The 17,400-nt window shown below is 41.4% G+C and overlaps 1 protein-coding gene across 2 annotated transcripts; it reads right to left on the bottom strand.

Annotated features, from left to right (window-relative positions):
* Positions 1-105: 105 nt before the first annotated feature.
* On the bottom strand, positions 106-14,336 carry LOC124134171. 2 transcript variants are annotated; one of them, XM_046498878.2, is made up of 2 exons: positions 14,273-14,336; positions 106-8,916 (listed from the first exon to the last, which is right to left on the bottom strand). In XM_046498878.2, the coding sequence occupies exon 2, from the start codon at positions 8,858-8,860 to the stop codon at positions 2,750-2,752; it is 6,111 nt and encodes a 2,036-aa protein (XP_046354834.2). In that variant the 5' UTR covers positions 8,861-8,916; positions 14,273-14,336; the 3' UTR covers positions 106-2,749. The 2 variants fall into 2 exon arrangements, with proteins under 2 accessions (XP_046354834.2, XP_046354832.2); XM_046498876.2 differs by lacking the exon at positions 14,273-14,336 and adding an exon at positions 13,806-13,927.
* Between the last annotated feature and the right edge of the window lie 3,064 nt (positions 14,337-17,400).

Raw genomic sequence — 17,400 nt, 5'->3', positions numbered from 1 at the left:
AATTTACATAACTATAAAGAAAGTACTTTTATTTGGACATGAAATATTACAAAACTGGTACGAAATACCATTTAAACAGTTCAGATATATATAATTTGAGCCCCAATGTATATTGCAATACAATTTTTGTGTCACCCATCCATAAAAGTATAACAAAATAAAACAATCATAAATGACTGCTTCTGTTTACATTTAATGGACATAGGTGAGCTTCAGTACCCATGTTGAGTGAGTGAATATTGTTTGTCGCCTCAATGAGCAATATTCCAGCTATTTCATTGCTGCTCAAATACTTGATTTGTACCACAACCAGTGTCTTGACAGTATCCCCATCTGTTATAACACACATCACTGAGGTACAATGACACACATCAAGGTCCTTGTGTTAACCACATAGCAACGGTTAATGCAGCTATGTCCTCGTGTCACCCACAGAGATATGGTGACGGCAGCTACGTCCTCGTGTCACCCACAGAGATATGGTGACGGCAGGTCCGTCCTTGTGTCACCCACAGAGATATGGTGACGGCAGCTCCGTCCTCGTGTCACCCACAGAGATATGGTGACGGCAGCTACGTCCTCGTGTCACCCACAGAGATATGGTGACGGCAGCTACGTCCTCGTGTCACTCACAGAGATATGGTGACGGCAGCTACATCCTCGTGTCACTCACAGAGATATGGTGACGGCAGCTACGTCCTCGTGTCACCCACAGAGATATGGTGACGGCAGCTACGTCCTCGTGTCACTCACAGAGATATGGTGACGGCAGCTACATCCTCGAGTCACCCACAGAGATATGGTGACGGCAGCTACGTCCTCGAGTCACCCACAGAGATATGGTGACGGCAGCTACGTCCTCGTGTCACTCACAGAGATATGGTGACGGCAGCTACGTCCTCGTGTCACTCACAGAGATATGGTGACGGCAGCTACGTCCTCGAGTCACCCACAGAGATATGGTGACGGCAGCTACGTCCTCGTGTCACTCACAGAGATATGGTGACGGCAGCTACGTCCTCGTGTCACCCACAGAGATATGGTGACGGCAGCTACGTCCTCGTGTCACTCACAGAGATATGGTGACGGCAGCTACATCCTCGAGTCACCCACAGAGATATGGTGACGGCAGCTACGTCCTCGAGTCACCCACAGAGATATGGTGACGGCAGCTACGTCCTCGTGTCACTCACAGAGATATGGTGACGGCAGCTACGTCCTCGAGTCACCCACAGAGATATGGTGACGGCAGCTACGTCCTCGAGTCACCCACAGAGATATGGTGACGGCAGCTACGTCCTCGTGTCACTCACAGAGATATGGTGACGGCAGCTACGTCCTCGTGTCACCCACAGAGATATGGTGACGGCAGCTACGTCCTCGTGTCACTCACAGAGATATGGTGACGGCAGCTACGTCCTCGTGTCACTCACAGAGATATGGTGACGGCAGCTACGTCCTCGTGTCACTCACAGAGATATGGTGACGGCAGCTACGTCCTCGTGTCACTCACAGAGATATGGTGACGGCAGCTACGTCCTCGTGTCACTCACAGAGATATGGTGACGGCAGCTACGTCCTCGTGTCACTCACAGAGATATGGTGACGGCAGCTATAGTTCTCGCTACTTGAAATAGAATCATGAAACATCGCAATGATGAATTAACAAAGATAGCTGCACTTGTGCTAATAAGGTGAAAACAAGAGATTCTGCAGATAAGGAATATTACCTACAGTACTGACAAAATTTGCAGAGTGAGCTTTTCAAGAAATATCCATTCTCTTAGCGATAAAAATCATCATTGAGTTTTGGTCACATGGTCACAGACCCACAGACTTCAGGAACAGCTGGCAGACCCCTTCAGTGAGAATCAACAGACATGAATTGCATCCTTCACGTCTTTATCAGATCAACAGAAGGGCCAAACTGGTCAACGGAGTACATGTCAAGTCTCACACATTTAGCAAACTGGACATTTCACATTTTCCTGATGACTAACCAAATGATGTTTATGTATTTCATAGCTATTGCACACAACAGAACCAATTAATGAGATGAATTCATAGAGAGATTGACCAGTTCTTCCAATAATAACCTGGTTCAGCAATCTAATTGGGTAGTAGGGTTGGGGAGATACACAACTATGCGATCCGATACGTATCACGATACTTGCATGTGCACTTATCTGTGGTGTGTAAACCATCTTTTTCACAGACAGTATAGTCAACTACCTGGCACACTGACGATTTACAGTTGGCAGTGTCAAGTATGACGCAATGGATGAAAATATTTACTTTTTCAATTCTTTATTTTCACAACTAATTAGTAGTGTAACAGCCATTGAAGTAAACATTTAAGGAATGAATCAATATTTTTTACTAAGAACCTGAAAGTCAAGACACCAATATATCATGTTATTACAAAAGCATGTGCATCACCTCGTCCATCTCACACTCTCTAAAACATATTTTCCCTTCTGCCCAGCCTTCACTGTGATGTGTTAGCCCTTCATAAAGTCTCGATTTTCCACAGGTTCTGAATCTCTGATCTATGAGCAATATTTTTTAAATCCCTGCATGTCATTTTCCGAAAAAATGAACTTGGAATATTCAAAAATACCTTGTGACCATGGAGACATACTGGTAGTAATTGCAAGATGATAGGGCAGTCAAAATACTTTTTCTGAGATGTCATTATTCTTAATACGAGGGAGACATACTAAAACAGTCCAAAACATTTCATGGTGAGTCACTGCATCGGATTAAAAGTGTCATTGTCAGAATCAAAGTCTATTTCCTCCTCTTCCGTCTTCATGCCCCTGTCCTGCAAGTACTTGTCTGAGTCTCGGATCTTGTGGACCAGGAACAGGTGCTTCTTGAGAGTGGCCAGGATTGCGAAACAGAGGCCACAGTCAGGACACTGGTTGGCATTGTCAGAGTTGTGCTCCTTGATGTGTTCAGCAAAGTGAACAGCATCCTTCGTGATGACAGGACATTTGGCACAAGTATAATGCAAGTCCCCTTCAACTCGAAGTCGCTTCACAGGTGGGGAGGACGATGGTACGTTAAAGGGACTGTCAGAACTATCAGAGCTAGAGTTCTCAGAAACACAGATAATGTCAGGGCTATCACAGTGATGCAGCATCCACCTGTGCTTCTCAAGAAAATTCCAACTGGCAAAGACCCTTTCACAACGGTCACATGGGAAATAAATCACCTTTGATTTTCTTTTCAACACCCTTACACACCTCATTTTGCCATGTGTTTTATTTCCACCTTTTGTGTATACCTCTCTTACTGTTTCACTGTGGTCAGTATTCTTACCGTCTTCCAGATGAGTCGCATCGCGATCCTTCTCGGGTTGTGTGTGTTGAGGCACTTCACAGAGATCAAACAGATGAAGACGAAGTTCCTTCAGAGTCGAAAATTCTGTTTCAAAGTTTTTCTCTGCACAGAAAGGACAGATCAAGACTGGAAGATACCCACAGTGACATTCACTGACGTGATTCAGTACATGGAACTCTGTCTTACAGGTCAGCCCACAGAAGGGACAGGACAATACACTCGGGCCAGGAGCTGCTCTGTACAAAGGAGGACATGGCATCCCTGTAGACCCAATCTTTGTAATCTGCTGCAGTGCTTGATGGGGCTGATCCTGCAGTGCATGATGGGGCTGATCCTGCAGTATTTGATCAGGCTGATCCTCCAATAAACCAGTAAATCCTGTTCCTGCAGTGAGTAGTGCATCACCAGGGCACGCTGTGGTTTCAGACATGGAGCCATCAGTTTGATCCTCGTCCCTTACCAAGACAATCTCTTGTTGAAGAAGAGTGTCCACGCTGTTCATAGAAAGAGTCACTGTGGACTCTTGGTGCTGTTTGACCATGTTGCCTTTAGCCTTCATTGTCCTCAGCCTTCTGAAGCCTGTGTGGAACTTCTTCACAAATAATGGGCCATCTTCCAGACTCACCGATTCAGATGGATGTGTGTCCAGTAAGTGTTTCATTAATGCTCTTTCTGAAGACAACTTGGTGCAATATTTCCCCTTTTCTAAGTAAGGGCAGAAGAAATACTTTCCATCATAAATATTCACGACTTCCACCTGGAGCAAATCCTGAGAGAAATGAATATGATCACACAATTTGTTGTTCACTGGATGCTGGTGTGTTATGTGTGCCTTGAGCTCAGCAACACGGAAGTCTTCTCCACAGTGTCTGCACAGGACACTCTCCTTGCTGACTTCACAAGCTTCAACACTGTGTCCATCAGAGTTAAGACTTGTGACAGATTCTGAAGTTGCTGGTGGGCCATCTTCCGGACTCACAGGTTCAGATGGATTTGAATCCAAAAAGTGATGTACTGATGCTCTTTCTGAAGACAACTTGTTGCAAAGTTTCTCCATATTCTCCTTGCTGACTTCACAAGCTTCAACACTGTGTCCATCAGAGTTAAGACTTGTGACAGATTCTGAAGTTGCTGGTGGGCCATCTTCCGGACTCACAGGTTCAGATGGATTTGAATCCAAAAAGTGATGTACTGATGCTTTTTCTGAAGACAACTTGTTGCAAAGTTTCTCCATATTCTCCTTGCTGACTTCACAAGCTTCAACACTATGTCCATCAGAGTTAAGACTTGTGACAGATTCTGAAGTTACTTGTGGTTGCTGGGGTTTGTTAGTGGAAGAACTACCAGCTGCTTCAAGAGGTAGGTCTGGAGTGACAAATGCAATGGGTTCCGGGATGGGTACAGATTCAGCTGGTTGCTGATGGGTATATATGATGGAACAAGAATTATCTCCTGCTGCAGCTGATGGTTTTTGAACAGACGCTAATTTTGGATAGAAGCTTAGATGTGCAGCAGGTTGTTCCGTTGCCTTGGCAATGACTGACGCTGGTAGCTGTTTGTGCTCGCTGGGAGGTGACGCAGAAATCAGTTTGGAAGAAGTAACAACTGATGCAGACAATAGCAGTTGTTCAGATCTGCTGCCAGTATGACCATCAAGGTTTTGTCTTCTGAGGACAATGACAGATGGGGACATCTTGGGTCTGCTGGTGATGGAGGTACCTCCAGCATCACCCTCACACACAGATGGTGCAGGGCTAGACGTGGTGTTTCCCTCTTTCAACATGACGTCTGCTCCTTCCTTAAAGCTTGTGGACACTTCATTGATGGGTTGCAACACAGTTTCAGATTTGCTTGTCTCTGCATCTTTGGGGCGAGCATCCTTCCCTTGTTTTTGTAGTTGTTTTGGAGTGGCAGGAACAGAGTCATAGTGGCAGGAGGTAACATGGGCATTCCGACTGAGTGCATCTGGGAACTTCAGGTTGCAGAAAGTGCACGAGAAAGTTCTAATTCTCATATGTGATGAACACATGTGGTCCCACAGACTGTCAAACTCTGAAAAGAGTCTTTCATTGTTATACTGTTTGCAGACTGCACAGCTGAATCTAAACACCACATCTTCCATCTGCAGTCGGAGAAAATGCTTGGTATATTGATGATGTGGTGTGATGGGGACATCAGGCCCACAAATAGGACAGCTGTTAGAAATTCTAGTCCAGTTTGGCGCATGTATATTAACGATATGAACCAGAAACTTAAAAATCTCGATCAACTCATCACAATGACAACACGGAATGTAACTCTCACGGCTCAAGTGCAGACATTCTCTGTCAACATGCCTTCTAAATGAGCTCATGTCATTTGTAAATACAAGACCACATTCAGGGCAAGCTGATGGTGTCATGCTCCTGTTACCGGAATGTATTTTATAATGAGCTTGTAGAGAGCAACTTGTTGGGAGCACCATGTTGCAAGTACTGCACCTGATCAGCGGGACTTTCTCATACGAGTGTTGAGATATGTGAGCCTTTAAATCATCTGCTGATTCAAATCGGATCATACAACCAAGGCACTTATGACGATTTTGATGGTAATCTTTCTTCTGCTTCATCAAGAGTGGAGCCTTTGAGACATTTTCTGATTCACATCCTAAGTGAACATCTCCCTCGATTTCATTTACAGTCACAGGGGTGGCCAAATTCTTTTCAGCAGCAGGTTCACCAATGTCTTTCTCCACAAACACTTTACTTCTATTTTTATGCTCAGGTTGATATGGATCAGTGTTCATAACTAAATCCATCTTCTGTCTCACTTGGATTATCCCATGGCTGACTGGAATCACAGGTCCAGTTATCTCCCTTGTTACACTCTGGTCTTCTCCAAGGTGACCTTGAGGATAAATCAGAGGGTCTTCTGTCTCCTCCTCTGGGAGCAGCGGAGCTATTTTAATTACCTGTTTCCTTGGTTTTCTTTTCTTCTTAACTGGAAGCTTCTGTTCTCCTTCAAGAGGACCTTGAGGTTGACTTTGTGTATAACCCGCTGAAGTATTGTCTTCTTGAGCCAGTGCTTCATCTGCTACATCTATTTCAACAGCCGGCTCCCCATATGACTTCAGTGGAGGCTTAGTTGTGACCGCATTCCCGATCTTAGTTATGATTGCATTCTCGATCTTAGTTGTGACCGCATTCCCAATCTTAGTTGTAACTGTATTCCAGATCTTAGTTGTGACTGCTTTCCTGTTCTTGCTGCTTAATAATGTTGGCCTGTGTTTCCTTTTCCTGTCTAAAATAGCTGGAAGAGTTTTCGGTGAAGGAGCGGAAGGATTCACAGTATTTGTTTTCATTTTTGATGTCTGGTTTGTTTCGTTCCCAAGTTTTACATTTTCTTGCCCTTCAAGTTCAAGGTGACCTTGGGAATCCCTTTCAGGATTGACGTCTTTTGCATCAGATTCAGCAGCGTGTTTCCCAACAGTTGAAGTGATAACCTTTAAGGTTTTTCCCTTGCTCATTTTTGGTCTATCTCCAGCAAGCCACACCTGTTTGACGTGCACTGCCCTGATATGTGCTTGTAACATGTGTCGGGAGGACAGAACACAATCACAGTGATTACAAGAGAACTGTTCCACTACCTTGTGACTGACCACTCTGTGATACCACAAGATATTCTTGGTTTCAAACAGTGTCTCCTCTGCACAGTCAGGACATTTGTATTCAGAGACAGCAGAGTCCTTCACTTCATTCCCATGCTTCTTCACATGTTTTCCTCTTTGACAATCCGTCACAAGTCTTTCATTACAGACAACACAATTTGTCACAGTGGAATGTTTTGACACAGGGTAATGCTTGCCTTTGTAGCTGCTCCTGAAGCAACATTCTTTACAGTACGGAAAGTCGAAAAAGTGCGATTCAAAATGGGCTAAGAATTGAGTAAAGCTCTTCAGCTTATTTCCACACACCCTACACGTGAAGACACTGACTCGGCAGAAGTGAAGACACTCGTTTCTCACATGTCTAAGATACGCATCCCAAGATGTGAAGAAGAACTTGCCACACTCTGGGCACATGAAATACTCATCACTTTTTTCAGGCTGCTTGTGGAGCGTAAGATGGGTGACAAGCGCACACTCGGAAGCTAATACTACGTGGCACTCCAGGCAACTAAAGTCTGGATTGCAGTCCACATCTTCACCCAAGTGTTTCACCAACATGGCTTTTCCTTTAAACCTTTTCTTGCACACCAAACACACAATAATCTCACCATGTCTCAAGTGCAATTGTGTTTTCAGTTTTTCAAGGTAGCGGCATGTTCTTACATTACGCTTTCCCCCATATGCTGGTTTGGATGATGAGAGGTGGCTGTTGTGCGATGACTTCCTGCTGATGCCTCCATGTCTGTGTGAATGCTGGAGTAACTGGCACTTGGACATCAACTGCTGCTTACAGGTTGGACAATAGTACTTGACACTGGCCCCACTGTACAATTCCTGATGCTTCTCAAACTCAGCACGAGAGGAGTACTCCATCTCACATTCTTTACATGGAATTGCAATGTCAGCTGAATCAGAATCACTTGCTTGGTTGAGTTGGATTTCTTGGTCCACAGGACTCTCCCTCGTCCCGCACCGAGATCCATCCTCGACATTTGATTCAAAATCACCTGATACATCAAATTCTCCACTTTTAACTTGATCTGAGATATTTTGAAAGATGACCCCTGGTTTCAATTGATCATTTCTGGAGCTATTGACATGAAATACAGGTGAAGAATCGGACACAGAAAGTAGCGGTGGTGTTGTCAGGGTCCTGTGTCCTCCACCTGCTGCTGCTGCTGCTGCTTCTGACAGTACATCCACTGGTTCCACCTTAACCTGCTCAGTGACACCCTCCATCTGGTCCTCTTCACACTGATAAGGAACATCCACCATTGGTGAATCAACCTGGTATTCTCCAGTATTCCAAGACACAGGTGAATCCGTCTGGTTGTCAAACTTCATGTCTGCGTTTTCATTCAAGTAGACAGCAAACTGATCTTCACACTCTGTCCCCCAATGCTCCTCATACACGAGTTTGTTGGCATCATCTGGATCACGATCTTCCTTCTTGATCACAGGCATACCAGTGCTCGTCTTCACCCAACACCCAGGCTCACTGTCTTGTTCCCTCATTGGCTCCTTGGCTCTTTTGTCTAATTGATTCGTATACATACACACTGAAGACTTTCTGATTGGTTGTTTTCTTCTCGACTGTTCAACTGGAAGGACGATATGTTTATCATGTGTTTCTGAAGGGTGTGCACTTTCTCTGTAATCACTACAATGTGACTCTGCCTCGACTTCATGATCAGTTCGATCAGTATATGGCCCTGTGACATCATCTTCAGTATCCATCTCATTACTACGATGTGTACGTGATCCCCCGGCCTCATCAGGAGCGATCTGTTCCGTCTTGATGACCATATTGCATGTCTTGGACACAGCTGTCTCATCAACTTCCATAGATGTCCGTACTTCACACATCATGACAAACACCAGACTCTGGATATATCCTGGTCAGGTTACCTTGGCACCACAGTCATCTGTAAAATGAAAATAACATTTACCATCACAACTCTGATCTTCCTAGAACTAATCTACATGGTCTATATATGAGGCAAAAAAACACTGGGCTTCAGATAAAGGCTCTTATGGACATATAAGTTGTCTTAATAAAACTATACAGATGTCATAAAGATGACTCAAATCGTGTCTCCTGGTGTACAGGAGACATAAGTGTTTTTCATCTGTCTAAAATATGAGGGGTGGCTGAGTGAGTGAGTGAGTTGGGTTTAACGCCGCTTTTAACATTATTCCAGTTATATCACGGCGTGTCAGCTAAATGTGGGAGGAAAGCCCGAAGTGATGCAGGTCTCAGACGTTTACCACTTCGGTGAAACCCACGAGCACGGGTATGGTGCTGACAAACCTAGAAACATAATTGGGGCGAACCGGATTTGGAACCCACAATCATAGGTTTCTGGCAGCCCAAGGGACGCAACTCTGCACAGCGAATCGCGGCGCCTTAGACGACTGGGCCACGAGGGGTGGCTGAAAAGTTCTGAGCCGAACCATGATTGGCTACAGTGATGGTGTTGGTTACCAACTACTTTTCATCATAATCCCCTCCGAGGCCCACACCCTTTTGTCAACGATGATGGAGTACCAGGATCCAATTGGTATAGAAGACTTCCTCCAGGTGGTGTAAAAAGTCTTTCACGGCAGAAATGACATCATCATTTGCATAACGCTTGCCAGACAGTTCTTTCTTCATGTTTGGGAAGAGGTGGAAATCTGACCATATCTGGTAAATACGAAGGATGTTCTAATGAGTTCAAAGCCATAGTCATGCATTGCAACTATGCGACAGGATATTTGTGCTCATGGTCGGACAACACACCTTTCTGACTTTTCCATGTAGTATTGCTTTGATATTCTCCTGCAGATGCTTTAACAGATCAGCATAATATTGGCCTTTAATGGTCTGACCATTGGGGAAGTAGTCCATAGGGGTGAAACGATACTGCCATGATACGATACGTATCATGATACCTAGGTCACGATTTGTATCGCTATATGCATATTTACTTCAAATCACATGGAAACTTCTTGTAATTACAACACAGTTTGCTACATCTGACTGACAAAAACTCTGAGGTCATTAAACAAGAAGTTAGTAATGTATTTCAGCAAGTGTATCCTCTTGTATCGATACAGAAAAAAATGTATCGTGTATTGTATCATCACATTAAACTCACGATGCACCGATGTATCGGTTCACCCCTAGAAGTCCACCAGTAGGATTCCTTTGGAATTCCAGAATACAACAGCCATCCCCTTGCCAGCTAATGGAACAGACTTTGTCTTCTTCAGAAGAAGAGATGCTACATGTTTCCACTAGGGCTGCGACGTGTCAAAAATTACGACCCGATACACACCCCTGTTACCCGACCCTACTAGAGTACCCCGTGTAGGTCCCAAGAGATAGGTCCAAATGTCCGATTGGGAATAGTTTGACCGTTGCCCTGGCAAAAATACTCGTATAAAACGATCTGGTCATGCATACACTGAAGTTGACAGAAGTTTTATCTTTATTCAAACATATAAAGTCAAAAGGAATGGGCGCATAGTCAGAAAGAAATACGAACATTAGTCACTTATAGTGTAACCATAGAGTTCCAGATAATTTGTCCCATTAAACAATATATCACCTGACTAACCACGGGTCCGGATAGTCCTGTGGGCACACAGGTCCTACTCAGTACCCACCCGATCCGAGTACCCGAGTTACCCGTCCCAGCCCTAGTTTCCACTGCTTTAACTGTTGTTCAGTCTCTGTTTGATGGTGGCAAACACACATGACTCATTCATGGTTACAAATCGCTCAACATTCAGCTGGGTCTTCTTCAAAATAACACAATTTCTCAGAAGAGATAATAACCCTGGAGTGTTTCTGATCATGAGTCGGAAGCCTTGGAACCCAGTGTGCTGAAACCCTTGTCATGCCCAGTTCATTCCCCAATGTTCTCGACTTTCTCACGAGAGATGCCTACTGTATTGGACACTTGACGTGTTATGGGTCGTTGATCATCAATAATCATATCATGTGTTTTATCAACATTTTCTGTAATGGCGGCAACTGAAGGTCTTCCTGATCGTGGTCATCTTCGAGGCTTTCTTTTTTCCCTTCTTGGACTCTGGAAGGAAGGAGCACCATCCCTAAAGTTGAAATCATGTCTGCATGCATGGCTGTCAGAGTAAGCCCTTTCAGTCGGAGATACTTGATGACAATTTTGTCCATTTTCATCAACAAACAATATCTAGTCACTTTGATGTCGGCAGAAATATGCTGTCTGGTTGTGTATTCAGTTCCTATACAGCCTGAAGTAAGGTGTATTGTTCATGATAAATGGAAACTGTTATTAGGGTGTACAATACATCCTTCATAGTTAGGCTCAAAACCTTCCCGACACCCTTTGTAATGTTATTGCATACTGAATTATTCAACACATCACTACAAAACATTTTCCTTCATATATGGGTAAATTTTTAATGATTTTCAATGAGATTCCATAGTCACAAAAGTCAAAGAATGTATATTCCTGCAAAATTAATAGTTATCTGTATACTTTGGTTCATGAATCACTTGGAAAACAGAGGCCTTCGAAATAATTTTAACACAGCTATTTTGTAAGCAACAACCAAAAAGCATTGCAGATTCACTCTCTTGCTGTGGAAAAAATGGAATGTTTGTTTGTTTCTGATGGACATGGGATGGATGTCAGAGGATCGTTGCCAGAACACAAGTTTTGCTAAATACAGAATTATTTTTGTTTTGTTAGTTTGTTGTTGAACGCCACACTCAGCAATTTTCCAGCTACATGACAACAGTCTGTAAATAATCGAGACTGGACCAGACAATCCAGTAATTGATATCATGAGCACCCATCTGTGCAATTGGGATATGATGACATGTATCAACCAAGTCAAGGAACAGATGGGGGTCAGATGAAGATGCTATTGCCAAGGAATTTGTGTCCCCTTTTCAACTTGAACATGCAGTTCTGTTAAAGAGAGACCGCCTCCGTGGTCTAGTGGTAGAGCATCAGCCAAAGGTTCCTACCAAAAGACCTTAAAAGCTGGTACTTGTTGTTACCCTGTCTGGCGCTTGGCATTAAGGGGCGAAAACAAGGACTGGTCAGCTCGGAGTCAGTATACTGTGTCTGAGTCAGGTATTCATGTTAAACTGCGGCATGGTATCTCAGTGTGCTAGCACTATAAATTGGCATCAGTCTGGACTAGAACACACACCTACCAGCATGCACGCCGCTATATAAGTGCAATTATCTTGGATGCGACGATAAACCCCATTTCACCTCCCCTCAATTTCAAAGAGAAAACATACCTGCCAACTGCATCAGTCACATGTTAAATAAACATGGTCATGTCGCAATCTCGTGCTTCAGAAGAAACATTTAAATCGAAGCCATTACAAAAAATTAATTTCTCAACTTTGGGCCAACTGTTAAAACATTGTTTGCAAACAATATGTGATAACCCCACCTACTCTGCTATGCTCGCCTAATATGAACAGATTTTGCTCTTGCTTGCAAACAAATCAAAGTGACCATATCGCCACCTCTCTGTAGGGCTTTGATGACAGCAGTGGAGCCATACAACCAATGTAAACAAAGGATAACTACGCAAATGGAAATAGTTTTTTACATTTTAGGATACTTTCTCAATGAAAGTAAAACATTCATGACATGTTCATATTTATCTAAATGTGTAGACTTGTCAAATACAAATATAAAACATGTAATATCTTGAATTGTTTGATAGGCATTACTTAGAAGTTGACGGATGACTGTAAAATGTGACGTTTCGGTATAGATCCTTATACCATTGTCAAGCAAGGTATAAGGATCTATACTGAAACATCGGCATTACAGTATTAAAGAAGTTGTTATCCATAAAATTGTGTCTACCATGTAATATCTTGAATGGACTTTGTAAGATGTAATGATGTGGCGGAGGTACTAAACTGGCCGCTAGGACCTCTGAGTAAAAGAGTGTTCTGCAACGTGATTGGCTTCATATGACCAAGGCATTTATAATTAGGCTTTGATAAACATGCACTGGCTTCTCATCCAATCCAGCTGGCAATTAGCATCGCGCAACTCATCCATACAAATAACACACAAGCTTTCTCGTTAATTTGCCTACAACAAAAACATGACCCAAGCCAGTTATTCTGAGCAGCTCTTGGGGTGTCGGCTTCCCTGTGCGGAGCTCTATTATTTCTATTATTTGAGAATTGAATCGTTCATGAATTAAAAGGTGTGACATCCAACTTGAAAATGATTTCATGCATGATTTCAAAACACGCTGAACCGTTGGTAACTGGCCCTTCAACCAATGTACTACATCCTTATAATAATTAAAACACAAAGACAAAATGATACAGGTATAGACTTTCATTGATAGTCTCGAGTTTCAATTTATAAATTTATGTATTAATAAAATACTGCTATGTCATGATTTATTTGAGAAAGGGACTTCAGGGACCACAAAATTTAAATTATAATAGCCTGGTGACAATTTTGCATTTTGTAATTGGAAATTACTGTCAAAATCTATTATATGGTCTCTGCTGCAGATGAAAAAAAAATTAAAAAGGTTATTTACATTACTGACTCAACTCAATTTCAACAATCCAATAAATCATCAACGTTTTGATAATAAATTACTTTGTGTACAAAATATATCACAATAATAAAAATGTCTTTCGTAACATTTCATGCTCACTGTAACAACTATTCCCGCGGATAGTCGTCAAGAAAATACAATCACAATTTTTGTTGTTTGGCTTGAACGTTTGAAATCTTGATCTAAGCCAGTAAATGTCATCAGGCTTGTTTCACTATTTTACCTGATCTTAAGCACAGGCTTTTCAACATTATGTTAAGATCGCAAGGACATCAATTCGGCCATTTAGTTCAATGATGATTACGTTCTTCCTCTTTACATTCAAGTCGATCCCGCATTCAAAACATAGTATCTTCTTAAAAACCAGTTCCATTCCTCTAAGCACATAATACGATATTGGGCTAAAACTCATATTGATAGTGGCTTGGGTTTTTACACAACATGTGTATGATTTGAAAACAGAACATTGTACATTTTCGACCTATATTTGTGTGCATAAATACAACGTCATCCAATGAAATCGTACATGTTGACATAATTCACCAGGAAGGCAGGCGCGTATTTGCGTTCAAACTAAGTGGTTACATTTTCCTAACGTTAGGTTCAATACACACTCTTTTACTGGTACGAGTAGACGCAGTTTTGCCAGACACCGGTACAAACAGTGTTGTTTTGTATACTAAGGCTTACTCTGGGTCACTTGCTTCCGCCAACAACTGTTGATAAGTCTTATCACCAAACGCAGTTGAGTTACTTCTCAAAACCACAGGACGAACTCCGCCATTGTTGGCGGGAAACGGGTCAAAGTGGACACTTATCAACATTTACACCGACAGCCACGGGAAAATGGCCTCATATATCTTTGTCAAAATGGCCATGTTAAAAAAAAGTCAAAATGGCCACATCGAAAAGTATAAATATATAGCAGATCTAGATTCTGTAACTACATCCTAGTTTTTATTTATTTGCTCTGGGTCTATTTCATTAATCCAAAGCTGAATGAAACAACTTTGAACCAGTAGCTGATATTGTTAAATTGCCTTGCCCATACTTTTTCCAAGAGTAATTGATACTGCTGAGGTGGTATTCATGGCTTGTGATCTCGGATAACCTTGACCTTTCATGACAATAAGCCAGACGATAATCTGATAAATGTCCCGACTCTGTTTTCTTAGTTTTTGAAAGTTGATGCTTTTGTTTAATGCCAGGATTTCAATTAGTTATCTTAATCTCCTCTCTGAGTTATAGGATCCTTCTCCATTAAGGAAGCTTTATTAAAATGGAACATTATATTGTCAAAAGACCACTTAGTTGTGTGCCAAGTATTTCATGAGAGCCTTTTATGGGTTCAAATTGAGAATGGCATTTGAAATATTTATTTAGGGCAAGACTCCCCAGTAATCATATGTAGAGCAATCGTTTTGTGCCGCTCTTAGCAATATTCCAGCAATGTCAAGGTCAAAATCAAAGCGAGGCCATGATCCTGACAAGCAATGCTTATACCTCCAGGCTAACTGCAAAACTACCCCAGAATATGTTCACTCGAGTGTGACCGATCACACATAATATCTATACCCCAAGGTATGTGAATTATTAAATAAGCTTTATGATGTTTATTGTCGCCACACTCAAGCTAAATTATGACAAGTCTTTGAATGGCATTTAGAAGTGAATTCACATAAGACAGAGAATATATGCATGTCAACTTCTTTATAATGAGGCACTTCTTTATTACAACCTACACTCCGAAACATAATATGTTCCTCAATATAAAGAAGTTGACATCCACATTAAGGCCACACATTTTTTATTTTTCATTTCAAGCCAGCTGTCTCTACTGAAAAGCAGCTGGAAAAGAAATAAATGAAACGAACAAAATAATATAAAAATTATTATGTCTCCTGCTAGTAGCATTTAGTCCCTCTTATGTACAATGAAAAGTGTTATATATAAATTGGATGTCTCCAGCACTATCAGTGATTCAAGAGGCCACCTGCAGTTTTAACTCCATGGCAGACTGACTTTCATATAAATAAATAAATGATTGACATAGCTATTTATATTTATTTTGACCAACCTTGTGTGGAAAAGTTGGAATAAATGTGTGAAACATAAAATTTAAAAGGTGTGGCCTAGTGGCTAAAGTGTTCGCTCATCACGTGGAAAACCTGGTTTATTGCCCTCATGTGTACATATTGTGTGAAGCCCATTTCTGGTGTTCCCATTTTGTGATATTGCTGGAATATTGCTAAAAGTAGCATAAAACCTCTCACTCACTCCTTCAAATGTTGACAGCCTGTAAATAATCATCAATCCAGAGATTGTGGCAGTGTTCATATATAGTTTTCTTGTAAATATACTTATCTACTCAGGTTCTTTTATTTCTCTGGCATTATTTTTAAGTTGTTGGTAAAGTAGTTTCTTACCTCAGCATCAATTTCGGGCTTCTGAAAGTAAAAGATGGATGGGTTTGGTGCATGTTAATGGCTTTGTTTGTTCTACTGTAACCCATACCTTGATTTCATCAACTTGTTCAAACTACTTTAATCCATGTTGCACTTGGCACAACACAAGTGACAGATCTTTGGACAACCATAAGATTGTTAAGGTGATTAATATGTAGAATTGCTAGATACTATCTTTGTATGTGTTATGTAATAATATAACTTATGTGTCCCGAGTTATGTTTAATGTTATTCCAGTATTAGTAAAATGTTTATATCTTGTACGTTGATCACGGCGCTTAGTTCTTAATAAAATAATTAATTAGGCCTAAGTTAACTTTTTAGATGCTTCTCACTTTTCTTTTATATTTCTTATTATGAATGTTTGAGTGAATGCTACATTTTCCTAATTGAGTAAATACAGGATTCATATGCAATGTCAAACATTGCATAGTAGTCAAACATTGCATACTAGTATGTGGTTAGTATGTTAGGATTCTGTGATGTTAGCTATTACTACTTGTATAATATTCAGTCTATTCATTCTTAGTTGATTGTGTATGGAGTGTGCCAATAGCTGTAGATCAGTTTAGTTTATTCTCAGAGAAACACACCAATGGTGGTACATGAGAAAAAATTATAATATAAATTCATACATAATATTAATATCAAGATGACAGGGGTATTTTCAAATGCATATAGAGGTCATAAGTCACAATGAAATATGACAAATTTAAAGTGACAAGAATCTCATACATGTTTTTTAACAGCGTCAACATTTCTAAAGATGGTATTGATGAATTTGGAAAAGTTTTTCATATCTTTCACTCTAATGCTAGATAAACATTTTGTTCAATTTATACATATTAGGCCATTTGGAGAGATCTTTATGTATGTACATAGACTGCCAATAGAGAAGAGCTTCACATCTGAATAGGTAATGAAATTCGTCACCAAGCTGAACTGCTATGATCTGCTAACGTTAAGTAATTTCATCATGATCATACACCTTTATTTCATTTTGTGTTTTTATATTTTGTTGCCTTAGTTTGAAGTTTATTTGTCTTGTTTTTGTATGTTGTTTAACACTGCACTCAGCAACATTCCTGCTATGTGACGGCGGTCTGTAACAGTTTGTTGTTTAACACTGCACTCAGCAACATTCCTGCTATGTGACGGCGGTCTGTAACAGTTTGTTGTTTAACACTGCACTCAGCAACATTCCTGCTATGTGACGGCGGTCTGTAACAGTTTGTTGTTTAACACTGCACTCAGCAACATTCCGGCTATGTGACGGCGGTCTGTAACAGTTTGTTGTTTAACACTGCACTCAGCAACATTCCAGCTATGTGACAGCGGTCTGTAACAGTTTGT

The sequence above is a fragment of the Haliotis rufescens genome, unplaced genomic scaffold (genome assembly GCF_023055435.1).
Source record: "Haliotis rufescens isolate VD_foot unplaced genomic scaffold, xgHalRufe1.0.p SCAF_1, whole genome shotgun sequence".
NCBI classification, from domain to species: Eukaryota; Metazoa; Mollusca; class Gastropoda; order Lepetellida; family Haliotidae; genus Haliotis; species Haliotis rufescens.
Note: the sequence above shows the minus strand (reverse complement) of the source record. Positions and strands in the feature narration are given on the sequence as shown.

Bases quoted from the DNA above. Each gene is read 5' to 3' on its own strand.
- LOC124134171 (XM_046498878.2), bottom strand. From the start codon at position 8,860: ATGATGTGTGAAGTACGGACATCTATGGAAGTTGATGAGACAGCTGTG.